The 17,143-nt window shown below is 43.9% G+C and overlaps 1 protein-coding gene across 1 annotated transcript in view; it reads left to right on the forward strand.

The window, feature by feature from the left end:
- Positions 1-267: 267 nt before the first annotated feature.
- The window catches only part of ANO2 (anoctamin 2), a gene marked incomplete at its 3' end in the record, with an annotated part of 127,770 nt that continues 110,894 nt past the window's right edge, over positions 268-17,143 (forward strand). Inside the window, exon 1 of the mRNA XM_081331309.1 lies at positions 268-1,139. Within this exon, the coding sequence (XP_081187435.1) occupies positions 840-1,139 (300 nt within the window). The 5' untranslated portion in view covers positions 268-839. The remainder of the gene's footprint in view (positions 1,140-17,143) is intronic.

Consider the following 17,143-nt stretch of genomic DNA (forward strand, 5'->3'; position numbering starts at 1 on the left):
CATGCTGAGGAGAAATGGAGAGGTTTCCAAGCTGAGCCATGCTGGCTGAGGAATTCTGGGAGTTGAAGTCCACAAGTCATAAAAGAGCCGAGGTTGCCTACCCCTGCCCTAGTTCCTGTGTTCATTGTATGTAAACAATACTTTGCAACTTTTTTTAAAAAAAAAAAGAAAGAAAAAACCTGCCTATTTGGTGGTTTCCAAGACTACCAGAAGAACATTGAGTGTTATTGACTTTCAGTTGAGTGTACATTTGGAGAGAAACCGGTTAAATTCTTGAATAGCTACGGATGTATAGGAGATTAAGTGGGGGGGGAGGCGTGTGAGCATGTATTTTATGCTGCTATTTATATTGCTAGGAGGAAAAGCAAAGGGGGATCTGAATTACGGTAAACATGGAGAGGAGGGCATGTAATAAATGTGTAGCTTCCTCCAGCCTTGCTGCTCTTTCGTTCCTTCTTTTTTTTTCTCCCCTCTTATTTTTTTCTTTTTTAGAGGGTGGGACTTGCCTCCTTTGCACCTCCGTCTGGGATTATTTCTATCAGTCGTCCAAAAGTATTTACCCTGTGGATGCCTCGGTTGCTCAAAGCTCGCGAAATCCAAGCTTTTCCTGCGTGGTTTAATCTGACTCCCATCTGCTCCATTCCTTCAAACGCAACAGTTCATACAGATTCTCTGCCTATCCGGCACGCTCTGTTATTTTTTCCCCCCCTCTGTTTGCGGGTTTTATTCATTGCATCCTTGGGTAAATTCTCTCCCGTTTTTCCTTCCAGGTGATTAACAATTATCTGGATGGGGCTCAGGGTCAGGCCTCAGAAAGCCCATCGCCGTCAGCCGGAGGGATGCATTTCCGAGACAGCAAGAGGAAAGTGGACTACGTCTTAGTTTACCACTATCGGAAACATGCCTCGGACCACGGGGGTGACTCTCAAGGCCCCTTACACAGGCCGGGGTCTTTGGCTATTATTTCTAACGGGGAGACCGCCAAAAGCCAGCAGAAGCAACAGGACGAATCTACTCCAGAAGCTCAGGTCATTGACGTTGCTCCACAGGATGCCTTGGAGGTGGCGAAACAGGAGCAGCGGGAGGAGTTTGAACGCAACCTGGCGGAAGCTGGTCTGCAGTTAGAAAGGGATGTGGAGGTAAGACATTGGTTGGTAACTGCAAGGCAGTTCCTTTGCTGCTGTTCGTACGCTCACCGTGCCTTCAGCGCATGATTAGCCTGCTCTGGTCACGCAAAGAATGGCTCGGACAGAGTCACATCGTTTCCCCCCCGTTGAAAAGGCAAAGAGACTACCCTGTGGGGTCCTTGGTGCTCTCTGAGCTTGGTGTCCCAAAAGATGCTTTTTCATGAGGCCACTGGACTTTCTCGTTTTTCCCTGAAGACGTTTCGCTTCTCATCCCAGGAGCTTCTTCAGCTCTGACTGGACGGTGGGGGAATGGAAGGATTTGTACTCCTTGCAGACAGCTGGTCATTTGCCTTCTTTTAGAGGGTCATTGAGGCTACCTGGAGGTTTGTCTGCGTCCTCAGGGTCACCTGAGTGGTGCAAATGGCTGTGGAGCCTTCTTGGAACTAGTGAAAGGACTGCGTTGTAGACTGGAGATAGATGTTGTTGGATCCCTCCCCCTGTGTTGAGAGAGGGCTGTTCAATTTTGACATAGGTGGCCTCTTTGAATATAAATCCGTTCCTTCCCCACCATCCAGTCAGAGCTGAAGAAGCTTCTTGGATGAGAAGCGAAACATCGTCAAAGAAAAACAAGAAAGTCCGGTTGCCTCCTGAAAAAGTATCTTTGGGGTAACTATGACCTGGAGGACTAAGAATCTCCATAGACATCTGAGCTTGGTACTTTTCTTGCAGAGGTTTCATTACCTAACTAGGTAACATCAACAGTGCTACAAGGGAGGGACATTTTCAAAGTGGAGGAGGAGGAGGAGGAAGAGGGGGGAGAGGAAAGGAGAGGGAGGAGGAGGGCTAGGGAGGAGGAGGACTGTGGGGTCCTTGGTGCCCTCTGAGCTTGGTGGTTTTCTTGCGGACGTTGCTTTAGCAAACCAGGTAACATCATCAGTGTTAGGAGGAAGTGGGGTTTGCGGAGAGGAGGAGGAGGAGGAGGAGAACTGTGGGGTCCTTGGTGCTCTCTGAGCTTGGTGGTTTTCTTGCAGACGTTTTATTACCCAGCTAGCTAACCTCACCAGTGCACTGATGATGTTACCTAATTTGGCAATGAAACACCTGTAATAAAACCACCAACTCAGAGATCACTAAGGCGTCCACAATTCAGCCCTGATCTACACATATTGTCTTCTGAAGGGGGATATATTGGAGAAAATATACAGCAGAGGGGGAAAAACACACTTATTCATGCCATGGAAGGAAGCAGAACGTGGACCTTTCCGTATTCTGCCCTGGCAACGTAAGAAGATTTGAAAGAAATAATGTAGCTCCATGGTTCAGCCAAAGCCCGTGGCAGCATTGTGGATCTGTGAAGCGAGACGATAGGATTCCATGGATAGGATTTATGCATGCCTAATTTGCACCTTGCAAATTTTATTGTTGCTCAGGTGGCTTCAGGGCAGGGAAATGCTTTCTTGAGTGAATGATGTCTAAACAGTTCCCGATCCTGAGGTTTTTTCCCCAGGATTTTCTTCAAAGGGGATGTGCAGTTTTCATTGTCCACAGCAGGAACAATAGTAGAACCTCAAACGTAATGTTTTATCGTCTCCTAGTGCTGAATTCTCTACGATCTGGCATTGCCAGTGAGTGGACAATTCGACTCTTAAGTTGACAGCAGAGTCATTGAGGATGAGGCTGGAGCTCCAGGTTTTGAGGTTTGGGCAGATGACATTTGCCTGTAGAAATGTGAAGCTTTGTTCTAAAATAGGGGATGTGGAGTTGAGTGTTGTTTCACACAAATAGGATGCTAAGCACAGACAAGTGCCGATCCAGTGCACAGAACTCACAATATTATGGTAAGACCCAGACTATATCCTCAAGGTTTTTAATTGGGGGAATTCATAATTGAATGGGGAATAAATCTGACCCAAGCACTAGAATCAGAATCAAAAGAACAGAATTGGAAGGGACCTTGGAGGTCATCTAGTCCAACCTCCTGCTCAGGCAGGAAACCCCATACCATTTTAGACAAATGGCTGTCCAGTCTCTTCTTAAAAAGCTCCAGTGATGGAGCATTCACAACTTCTGGAGGCAGTCCGTTCCACTGGTTGATTGTTCTCACTGCCAGCAAATTTTTCCTTTGTTCTAGGTTGCTTCTCTCTTTGTTCAGTTTCCACCCATTGCTTCTTGTCTTATTTCTGGTGCTTTGGAAAATAAGTTGAACCCCCTCTTCTTTGGGGCAACCCCTCAAATATTGGAAGACTGCTATCATGTCACCCTAGTCCTTCTTTTCACTAGACTAGACACACCCAATTCCGGCAACCGTTCTTCATATGTTTTAACCTCCACCACCACCATCCCACAATCATCTTTGTTCTATTTATTTATACAGCTGGTTCATTAGTTGAACACATTTAACTATTACTTAAAATCTCAGTCTGAGAGAAGTGGAACATGTTTATTCTTTGTTTATTGATTCTGCTGAATTGCAGATCTGGACAGGCCTTAATCGGCCTTCCTTAATCTCCTCAGTTGTCAAGAGAATCCCATTTGCCTCTAAGTCCAGCAAGGCAGCTGGTGCAACAGAGGGGACCCTATTAATCTGTGCTTGGCTGCAGCCCCCGAGACAAAACCCAAAACAGCAGATGTCCTTGGTGGATGGAGATGGACCGCAGTTGTCCCTGTAGGACAACAGTCCCGTTTCCGGTCAGTTGCTCTATGCACCGCCATCTCAGCTGGTGGCCTCAGGGTAAATAAAAATCTGGGCCATTATGAGAACATAATGTGGTTTGTTTCATTTTGGCCCGAGCTTTCAGAGAAAGGCCCTTTACTCAAAGCAAATGGTGGCTCAGCACGAAGTGCAGATCAGTCAAAGGCAGAGAACAGTTCTGTGGTTTTAAAAAGCTGAGGCTGATGATAGCTCACTTTTGCGCTGTCTTCCGAAGTTCTCTTTCTTGAGAAGCACTTCACAGGACCTGGAGTAGGCCAAAACAATATAACTAGAGGCTCCACTGATTAAAAACAAAACAAGCCATGTGTGTACACAATGGAAAATGAAATTTGTTATATCATGCCAGCCCCTTGCTAAACCTTTCCAGTCTGGAGACATGCCTGTCCCCCGGGCTTCATCCTGAGAAGGCTGCAGGGACCTGGAGTATCTGAACATTAGGCTTGCATCTCAACATTTCCCAGTGGATCCAGCCACAAACCCTAGTACATCTTCCTTCCCCCATCCTTACCACTTTCTACAGAGGGACGATCGAGAACATCCTGTCCTTACAGTCTGGTTTGGAAGCATCCCTTTTTCTGACAGGGAGGCGGTGCAGAGAGTGGTGAGGACGGCAGAAAAGGTCATTGGCAGTCCCCTCCCTTCCATCCAGGATGTGGCCCATAAGCATTGCTTGAGCAGGGTCCGCAAGATTGTCTGGGACTCGACACATCCTCTTCACAACCTGTTTTCTTTGTTGCCTTCTGGGAGGAGGGGGGGGGTCCGTGGTATCCGCAGCAGAACATCCAGATCCAGTCACAGTTTTGCTCCATACAGTCTCAATCTTGTGAACTCTCAAGCTTCCTCTTTCTGCTATGTATCCACGATGGACAGTGATTAATATTTATATGTATTTATATGTAAGGGTGTAGTTATATGCATATGTATGTATGTAGCATCTCTATATGTCTGTTGTGTACGTGTACACGTTTGAGAGCACAGTGTGCCCACAGTAAAAACAACAACAACAAAGGTTTTCTTCTTCTTCTTCTTCTTCTTCTTCTTCTTCTTCTTCTTCTTCTTCTTCTTCTTCTTCTTCTTCCTCCTCCTCCTCCTCCTCCTCCTCCTCCTCCTCCTCCTCCTCCTCCTCCTCCTCCTCCTCCTCCTCCTCTCTCTTCTTCTTCTTCTTCTTCTTTTCTCTTCTTCTTCTTCTTCTTCTTCTTCTTCTTCTTCTTCTTCTTCTTCTTCTCCTACTCCACCTCCTCTTTTCTCCTCCTCTTTCTCCTCCTACTCCTGATTCTTCTTCTTCTTCTTCTTCTCCTGCTCCCCCTCCTGTTTTCTCCTCCTGATTCTTCTTCTTCTTCTTCTTCTTCTTCTTCTTCTTCTTCTTCTTCTTCTTCTTCTTCTTCTTCTTCTTCTTCTTCTTCTTCTTCTTCTCCTCCTCCTCCTCCTCCTCCTCCTCCTCCTCCTCCTCCTCTTCTTCTTCTTCTTCTTCTTCTTCTTCTTCTTCTTCTTCTTCTTCTTCTTCTTCTTCTTCTTCTTCTTCTTCTTCTTCTTCTTCTTCTTCTTCTTCTTCTTCTCCTACTCCACCTCCTCTTTTCTCCTCCTCTTTCTCCTCCTCCTCCTGATTCTTCTTCTTCTTCTTCTCCTGCTCCCCCTCCTGTTTTCTCCTCCTGATTCTTCTTCTTCTTCTTCTTCTTCTTCTTCTTCTTCTTCTTCTTCTTCTTCTTCTTCTTCTTCTTCTTCTTCTTCTTCTTCTTCTCCTCCTCCTCCTCCTCCTCCTCCTCCTCCTCCTCCTCCTCCTCCTCCTCCTCCTCTCTTCTTCTTCTTCTTCTTCTTCTTCTTCTTCTTCTTCTTCTTCTTCTTCTTCTTATTATTATTATTATTATTATTATTATTATTATTATTATTATTATTATTATTATTATTATTATTATTATTATTATTATTATCTTACTCTTGAAAAGACTAACTTATAATATAAATGAACAAAAATCTAATGTGAATAGGAGAAGAAAACATATCAGAATGGCCACATATTCCTATTCTGAGGCTAAGTCTGGGTCTTAGTATTCAGCCCCGCCAGAGGCTGAACCGGCTCTTTCAGGACAATTGGAACCTCATCTCCATTGGATGAAATACATTACCCATTACATTACTTTAATCTCGTTCATCTTTGAGTTATTTCTCAACCCTCTGGAAGAAGTGTAGAAAAAGGACAAGCGTTTTGAAGGAATTGGATCTTTCTCTCAAGCTGAAATATTTCATAGCAAGGTAGTTTTTGTAGCTTAACCAAGCTACAACAGTACAACTGGAAGATAATTTTGGTTGTACTGGGAAACCTTGGTGCTCTCTGAACTTGATTGTTTTCTTGCAGACATTTCATTATCCAATTAGGTAACATCGTCAGTGCCAGAATGGAGTAAGGTTTGTGGGAGGAGGAGGAGGAGGAGGAGGAGGAGGAGGAGGAGGAGGAGGAGGAGGAGGACGACTGTGGGGTCCTTGGTGCTCTCTGAGCTTGCTTGTTTTCTTGCAGACGTTTCATGACCCAACTAGGTAACATCATCAGTGCTAGAAAGGAGTAGGGTTTGTGGAAGGAGGAGGAGGAGGAGGAGGAGGACTGTGGGGTCCTTGGTGCTCTCTGACTTGTTTTCTTGCAGGAGTAGGGTTTGCTCTCTGCTTATCCTGTGTAAAAGTGGCTTGCCTTGTTGGTGGGAGGTCCTAGATTAGGCTGTTGTTTACTGTTTGCTTCTTTGTCTGAGATAGTAGTTCCTTGATAGGGGTATCACTGCTTGATTGTTGGTCCAGTATTAATCACTGCTTATGTAGATGTTAATTGATGGCAAGGAGGTGTTTTTGTCTTCCTATAGCTACAATAGTTGTATGAAGAGCAGTTGCAGGAATTGGGTACATCTAGTTTAATGAAAAGGGTGACTAGGGGTGACAGGATAGCAGTCTTCCAATCTCTCGGGCTGCCCCAAAGAAGAGGGGAGGTCAACCTATTCCCCAAAGCCCCTGAAGGTAGGAGAAGAAGCAACGGATGGAAAGTAATCAAGGAGAGAAGCAACCTAGAACTAAGGAGAAACTTCCTGACAGTTAGAACAATCAACCAGTGGAACAACCTGCCTCCAGAAGCTGTGAATGCTACAACACTGGAAGTATTTAAGAAGAGACTGGATAGCCATTTGTCTGGAATGGTATAGGGTTTCCTGCCTGAGCAGGGGGTTGAACTAAGAGATCTGATAACGGTCTTCCAGTATCTCAGGGGCTGCCACAAAGAAGGGGGTTGGTGTCAAGCTCTTCTCCAAAGCACCTGAAAGCAGGACAAGAAGCAACGGATGGAAACTCATCAAGGAGAGAAGCAACCTAGAACTAAGGAGAAACTTCCTGACAGTGTGAACAATTAACCAGTGGAACGGCATGTTCTATCACTGGAGGTCCTCAAGAACAGACTGGACAGCCATTTGTCTGAAATGATATAGGGAGGCTGGACCTTCAAGTTCACTTCCAACTCTGTTATTCTGCATTCTGGCCAGTCAATAAATGTCACCATAATCTCTACAGAAATCAAATCGGTTGTAGCGTATCCCTGGAGGATGTAGGTATTCTTCTCTCAGCAACAGCAACCAGTTCTTGAAAGTGTTGTACATCAAAACAAAAGGCTGTTTGCGAAAAGGGGACAAGCAGCTGGGAAGTTCTTTGTTTATGAAATGGATAAGTGGCCCTAATCACTTAGGAGCCTAAATGGTTTACAAAAGACAAGTCTGAAATACTAAAAAAAAAAATGCGGAAATCGTCAAACATGCAGCACAACAGAAACGGAATGACAGAGTTGGGAGGGACCTTGGAGGTCTTCTAGTCCAGCCCCCTGCTCGAACAGGAGATCCTATGCCATTTCAGCCAAGGGATTGTCCAGTCTCTTCTTGAAAACTTCCAATCATGGAGCATCCATAACTTTTGAAGGCAAGCTGTTCCACTGGTCAATTGCTCTCAATGTCCGGAAATGTCTCCTTAGTTCTAGGTTGATTCTCTCCTTGGTTAGTTTCCATCCGTTGCTTCTTGTTCCGCCTTCAGGTGTTTTGGAACATAGGTTTGACACACACTCCCTCTTCTTAATGGGAGCCCCTTAGACATTGAAACATTGCTGTCACGTCAGTTGAGTTCTTAGCTCTTATTTATCGGATGTTTTTGAATATCCATTTCTTCTTGTCCTGCTTTCAGGTGCTTTGGAGAATAGGTTGATCCAGAAATATATATATATATATGTGGCAGACCAAAGACATACCAAATGATTTGAAGATGGGGACTTGAGTCTTTGGCCAGCTGGTTAGACTGACAGGTGGGCCTCTGAAGGTAGAGCAGAAGTTTTGCAAGGAAGTTTAATAGGTGGACAAACAAATGGATCTCAGAGTTTGCCAACAGAACAGAATGAGCACCAAGGGAGAAAGAGTAATAACTGTTAAATAAAGGCATTGTCTGTCCTGTGAAGTCATGGAGGGAATGTTCTTTGCAGGGCATCCATACTGTGACCCAATGATTAATCTTTTTTTTTTTTTGCAAGAAGGCTCTCCTCTTACTCACCACAGAGATCAAAATACACCAGAGTTTTGTTCTCGATCCTTTCTCATCTGGTGACTAATCTGAGCCAGGTTCTTTTCATCTAATGGGTTGTTGACTGCCCATTGTTTGAGTGAAGTACATGGGGTATAGGGCAAGCGCAGAACTGACCATACTGAAGATATCTCAAGGGCAGCTCTTGACCAAGAGCTGAGAGGGGTTATGCTAAATCAGGGGTCTTCAAACCTGGCCCTTTTATGACTTGTGGACTTCAAGGCCCAGAGGTCCTCAGCCAGGAAGTCATAAAAGTCATAAAAGGGCCAGGTTTGAAGACCCCTATGCTAAATGGAGCTGTGATCTTAGTCAAGCTCCTCAAAAAGAAAAGTTATTTATTATGCGTCGTAGATCACTATGATCCTTAGCAACTACACAGATAGACTTACCCCATGATGGTGCACTCCCAAATTGGTCCTTCAGTTTTCCAATGATGCACCAATGGAATAACTGAATCCATGCCATTTTGCTACTGCTTGTCCTCTTCCTCTCTTCTCTTCTATTCTCCCCACCATGACAGACTTCTCCAGAGACATGAGTCTCCCTATAATGAGTCTAATAATATTAATAATAATAAAGTTGGAAGGGACCTTGGAGGTCATCTAGTCCAACCCCCCTGCTCAGGCAAGAAATCCTATACCATTTCAGACAAGTGGCTGTCCAGTCTCTTCTTAAAAACTTCCAGTGTTGGAGCATTCACCACTTCTGGAGGCAGGTTGTTCCACTGGTTAATTGTTCTAACTGTCAGGAAATTTCTCCTTAGTTCCACATTGCTTCTGTCCTTGGTTAGTTTCCATCCGTTGCTTCTTGTCCTGCTTTCAGGTGCTTTGGAGAATAGCTTGACTTCCTCTTCTTTGGGGCAGTCCCTGAGATACTGGAAGACTACTATCCCATCACCCCTCGTCTTCCTCTTCATTAAACTACACATACCCAATTCCAGCAACCGTTCCTTATATGTTTTAGCCTCCAGTCCCCTGATCATCTTTGTTGCTCTTCTCTGTACTCTTTCTAGAGACTCAACATCTTTTTTACATTGTAATGACCCAAACTGGATGTAGTATTCCAAATGTGGCCTTACCAAGGCCTTGTAAAGTGGTCTAGAGTATGATCATTTGATCCCAGGGATTTTTGCCTCTGGGATGATTTGCCGTAAGATTCCTTGGTTTGCTTTCTTGACCCTCCATAGGAGTCTCCAACACTACATTGTTTTCTTTCCTACTTCTTCAGACCCCCAACTCTGATTTTCATTGAATGTCACAGAGAAAACCATTCGCTGCACAATACTGATCTTTTTATATACAGATACTGTACAACAGGGGGCGCGATGGCTCAATAGTTAAAGACTCTGCGCTTGTTATCTAGAAAACTGACAGCCCAGGTTTGAGATCCCAGCGCCATGAGACAGGGTGAGCTCCCGTCCCTTGCTCCAGATCCTGCCTACCTAGCACTTTGAAAGCATGCAAATGCGAGTAGATAAATAGGTACCACTTTGGTGGGAAGGTAATAGCCTGTAGTCATGCTGGCCAATGACTACGGAAATATCTTCACATGATGCTGCCTCCCTCAGCTAAGAAACAGAGAGGAGTGCCAGCCCTAAAGTCCGACACAGCTGGAAAGGGGAAACCTTTAGAATCATAGAAGAACAGAGTTGGAAGGGGCCTTGGAGGTCTTCTAGTCCAACCCTCCGCTTGAGTAGGAAACCTTATACAATCGCTCAGGATTCGATTCCCCTGATTAAAAAGGTAAAGGTAAAGGTTCCCCCGCACATGCGTGCTAGTCGTTTCCGACTCTAGGGGCCGGTGCTCATCTCCGTTTCAAAGCCGAAGAGCCAGCGCTTGTCCGAGGACGTCTCCGTGGTCATGTGGCCGGCATGACTAGACACCAAAGGCGCACGGAACGCTGTTACCCCCTACCCAATGAGACCTTTGGTTCTGGCTAAAAACAGGGTGATGTACATCGCAATCCAAATTTAACCTTAATTTCTCCGTGTACATTTTGGCGAGTAGTTTTCCTGTTGTGACAGAGTTTACGCATGCTGTTCATTGGGTTTACAAGCTTGGTAAGGAGAAGGCACAAACTCTACTGGCCCACTAAGAAGAGACTGGACAGTCACCTGTCTGAAATGGTATAGGCTCCTGGCTGAGCAGGGGGCTAACACAACGTACAACATCTGAATATCTTCTCCCAGGCCTTCATGGCTGCTTTACCAAGTGCCTGTAACATACTAAATTTCTTGACTCTTTGTTCCTTTAATGTTGATAATCAATCTTAAAAAAGCAGAAACTGTCCACCACCTTAGACATCGTTGTCAGTTCTTCATGCTACACCTTTGCTGTACCTGTTGTCAGTAATTTCATCTTCATATTTAATCTTCCTCCCTTTTTTTTCCTCCCCACGGTCCTTCTTAAGTTTCATTACTAGAGCTTCCAGGTCATTTACGTGCTTGCTTCTCAGAGTAACTATATCAGCAACGCACAGTTTTTTTCCCTCCAGTTTTAAAACCATGCTCATATTCTTCCAAACCATGCTCATAATCTTCCAATTCTTCCTTATGTATTCAGCACATAGTTTGAATAAATAAGGGGAGAGTGTACAAACTTGTCTCTTCTTTTGCCAGCCTGAAACCAGCTCCTTAGCTGAGGAAATATCTATGGAGAAGTCTTCTTGGCCAGCATATTTGTCCCAAGGCTGGGTGTTATGGAAAATATCAGTGCCAGCAATGTTTATTCAGTCATCGGCCAACATTATGGAAAGAAATGCGTAAAATAATCCATGCATTTTGAGGACAAGTTAATTTTTTTTCTATTAAAGTTTTTGGGAGGAAGTTTCATTTTAAAACGTGTTTGAAGTAGATGAGAAGACCTACAAGGAGTGCTGCCTTTCACCTTCTTAAAGATGAAAAAGTAGGGAGGGGGTGTTTGTTTAAATGGGTGGTCTCTGCCCCAAGCCCTTGTGGTTGTTGTTGTTGTTGTTGTTGTTTTGTAAGGCCTAAAGGCTTGGCTTTGCAAATGGGTTTGGAGAGCTAGTTGTAAAGATCAACCAAGTTCAGCAAAAGGGTTCAATTGATTTTTCAGGAGGCACCGCCAACTTTAGTCCATGATCTTTGGACCAATAGATCTATGTGTTCCTCTTTGCTGCTATTTTGTTAGAAGGTTTACTAGTAGAGGCACAGTGGCCTAGCGGTTAAGACATTGAACTTGTAGACTGGAAGGCTGGCAGTTTGAGACCCAAGCACCGCATGATGGGGTGAGCTCCTGTCCCTTGCTCCACCTCCTTGCCCACCTAGCAGTCCGAAAGCATGCAAATGCGAGTAGATAAATAGGTACCACTTTGCTGGGAAGGTTAACAGTGTTATGGGTTCCTCTATGTGTAGTTATGCTGGCCGCATGACCATGGAAGCATCTTTGGACAACGGTGGCTCTCTTCGGTAGGAAACAGAGATTAGCACCGACCCCAAAAGTCCGACACAACTGGACAGGGGGAACCTGTGTCTGTTTTCTGTTTATTGGTTTTTCTGGTATAGCAAAAATCAGATTTTATCAGAAGGTTGGGTTTATGGATTGTATTATGGCTCTATCCCACCTACTACCCCAGTTCCCCTCTAATTCAACCATTCGAGGAATCAAACTTTAAATTTGTGGGTTGACGTTGTAGAGCAGAGGTCTTCAAACTCGGCCCTTTTATGACTCATGGACTTCAACTCCCAGAATTTCTCAGCCAGGCATGCTGGCTGAGGAATTCTGGGAGTTGAAGTCCATGAGTCATAAAAGGGCCAAGTTTGAAGACCCCTGTTGTAGAGGAAAAGGATTATATTGCAAGAAAATCCTTTTCTTTCTTTTTTTTGTTTTTTTAAAAAAATCATAATACAACTTCTACTCTGTGTTTTATGCCTTATTCTCCCAGCAGCTGTTCTGTTCCCGGAATGGCACTTTTACCATAATTATGCTCTTCCAGAAATAACAACGGCACAAACAATAACTTGGAAAGAAAGAGTTGTGTTGTGCAAAGAATGCACTGGAAAATATTCAGAGAGATGTAAGAGGGAAATGAGTCAACATTGTACACAGCAATTGAAATCTACTCCTCTCGTTCTTCCAGACTTTTCCACTGAAATGGTTCTTAAAAGTTCCTTCACAAGTGTGACGATTGGCATCTTTTTCACTGAGTGTGTGTTACCATCGCTGCTTCCATCCCCTCATCTTATTTCGGTGTGTTCCTGTCTCTTATCTCTGCTGCTTACTTTGCTAACTGGGTCATCTGGCAGAGGCTACAGTAGGTCTCAATTTTTAGTTTGTTTCTAAAAGGTCTCCCGTAGTTCTGGTGAAACCTATCTCCTGCTGCTTTTGAAGGAAACCCAGTGCCGTAAATAAAATATTTCTCTCCTTTTTCATCTAAAAAGACAATTTCCAATATTTGCTCAGGTTCTCCGTGTTTCTAAAGTACAAAAGTGGGCCCTCGTAAGTGCCATCATTCTTACAAAACTGTGTTTCCAACAAACCAAAGGAGATTCATAAATGAAACACTGCTGAGAAGGTGTGGAAAACTAGGGGTGACATGACTAGCAGTATTCCAATATTGGAGGGGCTGCCGCAAAGAAGAGGAGGGGGGGGTCATCTTATTTTCCAAAGCACCTGAAGGCAAGACAAGAAGCAACGGATGGGAACTGATCAAGGAGAAAACCAACCTGAAATTAAGGAGAAACTTCCTAACAGTGAGGACAATTAACCAGTGGGACAGAAGTTGCCTTCAGAAATCATGGAGGTTTTTAAGAAGAGACTTGACATTCCCTTGTCTGAAATAGTATAGGGTCTCCTTCATGAGCAGGGGGTTGGACTAGAAGACCTCCAAGGTCCCTTCCAGCTGTGTTCTGTTCTATGGGCCAGGTCTTTCCACATCTTCTGATCTTGCACTTGTTGTTGTTAGTTGCAAAGTCATGTCTGACCCCTCGCAACCCCACGGACAACGTTCCTCCAGGCCTTCCTGTCCTCTATCATCTTCTGGAGTCCCTTTAAGCTCACGCCTACTGCTTCAGTGACTCCATCCAGCCACCTCATTCTCTGTCGTCCCCTTCTTCTCTTGCCCTCAACCTTTCCCAGCCTTAGGCTCTTCTCCAGTGAGTCCTTCCTTCTTATTGTTGTTGTTAGTTGCGAAGTCGTGTCCGACCCATCGCGACCCTATGGACAATGTTCCTCCAGGCTTTCCTGTCCTCTACCATCTTCTGGAGTCCATTTAAGCTCACGCCTACTGCTTCAGTGACTCCATCCAGCCACCTCATTCTCTGTCGTCCCCTTCTTCTATTGCCCTCAATCTTTCCCAGCATGAGGCTCTTCTCCAGTGAGTCCTTCCTCCTCATTAGGTGGCCAAAGTATTTGAGTTTTAGCTTCAGGATCTGGCCTTCTAAAGAGCAGTCAGGGTTGATCTCCTCTAGGACTGACCGGTTTGATCGCCTTGCAGTCCAAGGGACTCGCAGGAGTCTTCTCCAGCACCAGAGTTCAAAGGCCTCAATTCTTTTGCGCTCAGCCTTTCTTATGGTCCAACTTTCACTGCCATACATTGCAACTGGGAAGACCATAGCCTTGACTATACGCACTTTTGTTGACAGGGTGATGTCTCTGCTTTTTAGTGTGCTGTCTAGATTTGCCATGGCTTTCCTCCCGAGGAGCAAGCGTCTTTTAATTTCTTGACTACAGTCCCCATCTGCAGTGATCTTGGAGCCCAGGAAAATAAAATCTGTCACTACCTCCATTTCTTCCCCATCTATTTGCCAGGAATTGAGAGGGCCGGATGCCATGATCTTGGTTTTCTTAATGTTTAGTTTCAACCCAACTTTTGCACTCTCCTTCTTCACTCGCAACAAGAGACTCTTCAGTTCCTCTTCACTTTCTGCCATTAGAGTGGTATCATCTGCTCCTTCTTATTAGGTGGCCAAAATATTTGAGTTTTAGCTTCAGGATCTGGCCTTCCAAAGAGCAGTCAGGGTTGATCTCCTCTAGGACTGACCGGTTTGATCGCCTTGCAGTCCAAGGGACTCGCAGGAGTCTTCTCCAGCACCATAGTTCAAAGGCCTCAATTCTTTGGCGCTCAGCCTTTCTTACGGTCCAGCTTTCACAGCCATACATTGCAACTGGGAAGACCATGGCCTTGACTATACACACTTCTTGCTCTGTGCTCTGACTGGTGTCAGCTTTGACATTGTCCCACCATCGTGTCCTTTGATGGCCTGGTTGCCTTTTACCAATAACTCTTCCAAACATAATTGCTTTCTCCAGTGAATTCTCCCACACAACATGGCCAAAGTAAGTGAGACGCAGTTTCACGATTTTGCTTTTTAGCGACATGTCTGGTGTTACGCGCTCCCATGATTGCTTGTTAGTCACCTTTCCTTTCCAAGTATAGTCAACAGAAACACCTCCCCAAAAGTGTTTGGAGCTGTCTATGTTCCAAACAAAAAATTAAAAAAGGAACAAAGGTTCTGTGTTAAGAGAGTAGAGGGCCTTCATCTTCTCCAGGGCTTCAAGCGATGACTAGATCTTTCCAGAATCTGATGAGAAAATTGACTTAGCATTCCTTCTGCTCATTGTCCATATTTCAATAGGGAGCCATGCCAAGCTGCTGAGATTCCCTCAGCCCTTCTCTTTCCAAAGAAGTCTTGGTCAACTTATGATCACATCTGGTCCCCAGCCACATCGCTAAATGTAGCACACATTCAGATACACATCTGGCTAAGAGTTCCTATAACGTTTACAAGAGAGCATAGTTTTGGCAAATTTGTTTCATAACTCTCACACGGAATAGTTTCTCCATTTAAGGATTATTGCCTTCTCGGAGACATTTAAAAAAAACACGCAAGAAAATAAATATTCAAATGATGGTGGTTGTAGTGAGGAAAAAATAGCCACAGACAATAAACACATATTAAAGAAAAATGTTAAATAAACGACTGCATTTCTTTAGGGGTATTTGGTTTTTTCACTATAAGGAATAATAGAACTCGTTCTATAGTTCAACATTTGGCCTGGAAGAAAGGAATAAATGTTCAGTTGCAGTTACAATTACAGTTACAACATATTTGGAGGACAATATTCTTCTTTCTGTAACTCGGCGGTCTCCAAACTTGGCAACTTTAAGACTTGTGGACTTCAGGCTGGCTGGGGAATTCTGGAAGTTGAAGTCCACAAGTCTTAAAGTTGCCAGGTTTGGAAAGCCCTGAGTTACAGAAAGAATACTATTGTCAAGAAAGAAACGTTGGCAGTTACTCGCCTTTTTGTTTCAACTTGCCATTAGAGTAAGTGGGAAGGGAGAGTTGTTGCTTTAGAGTGGGTTAAGATGGAGAGACGAAACCTCTACAATTCTGCTGAAGACAGTGAGAGCCTGAAACCATTTCAAGGCCACCGCAGCAGGTGCGGAGAGGAAGCAGACGGTTCCCATAACAAAGTAAAATTGTTTACATGGACTACGTGAGAGGGTGGGGGTTTGGCCAGAGAAATTATTGTTTAATTCTATGCACTGGTGTCTGGGAACCTCAGAGTTAGTTTTGCTTTGACATTACCATGCCGTGTATTCAGTAGGCAGTAAGATTTTCAGAAACCGAATGAACCTGGAGTTTTATTTGGATCCTCAAGCTGGATGTTGACAACTGTCCTCCGAAGCCTATGGCTAAGCAGTATAAATCACACCCAGCTGCTGGTGGAAATCTGGAACCCTGAAGAAAAGCAAGGGCTGTTTCATATGTCTAAAGATGAATAAAGGAGGCGAGAGTGCCAGGCTTCTAGAAATTCCCTAGCATTTTTAGACTTGGCTGTGTCTAGGATGGTCACACTTTCCTCGTCAAAACTGTGGCTAAGTCTGTCCACACGTTGTGAAATTAACAAATGTCTCCCCTAATAAAAGAATTCCTAGTCTCAGTTGTGGTCATAAATTGGAGACTACCTGTAGTCAATTAAATAACAGGGCTGGATCCAGATAAACCTCACTCTGAGATAAGTAGAGGCAGAGGGGGGGGCACTCACCCCTTCAAGGTGATTGACAGGTAAAAAGCTGTCATCCCCTTGTTGCCCGTCTCTCAGTCCTGTTCTTTTCCTACAGTTTTATTTTTTTTAAAAATGGCGTCATTTTAATATTTTAATTATTTATCCATTTGCCTTTTTATAATCTGTAAGCCAGCCAGAGTCACCTTACAGGGGAGATGGGTAGCATAAAAAGTTAAATAAACAAACCAGTGAAAATAGATAGATAGATAGATAGATAGATAGATAGATAGATAGATAGATAGATAGATAGATAGAGATAGAGAGATAGAGATAGATAGATAGATAGATAGATAGATAGATAGATAGATAGAGAGATAGAGAGATAGATAGAGAGAGAGAGATAGATAGATAGATAGATAGATAGATAGATAGATAGATAGATAGATAGATAGATAGATAGATATAGAGAGATAGAGAGATAGAGAGATAGATAGAGATAGATAGATAGATAGATAGATAGATAGATAGATAGAGATAGATAGATAGATAGATAGATAGATAGATAGATATAGATAGAGAGATAGAGAGATAGATAGAGATAGATAGATAGATATAGATAGAGATAGAGAGATAGAGAGATAGATAGAGATAGATAGATAGATAGATAGATAGATAGATGATAGATAGATAGATAGATAGAGATAGATAGATAGATAGATAGATAGATAGATAGAGATAGATAGATA

The sequence above is a fragment of the Vipera berus genome (genome assembly GCF_964194415.1).
Source record: "Vipera berus genome assembly, chromosome: 6".
Classification (NCBI taxonomy): domain Eukaryota; kingdom Metazoa; phylum Chordata; class Lepidosauria; order Squamata; family Viperidae; genus Vipera; species Vipera berus.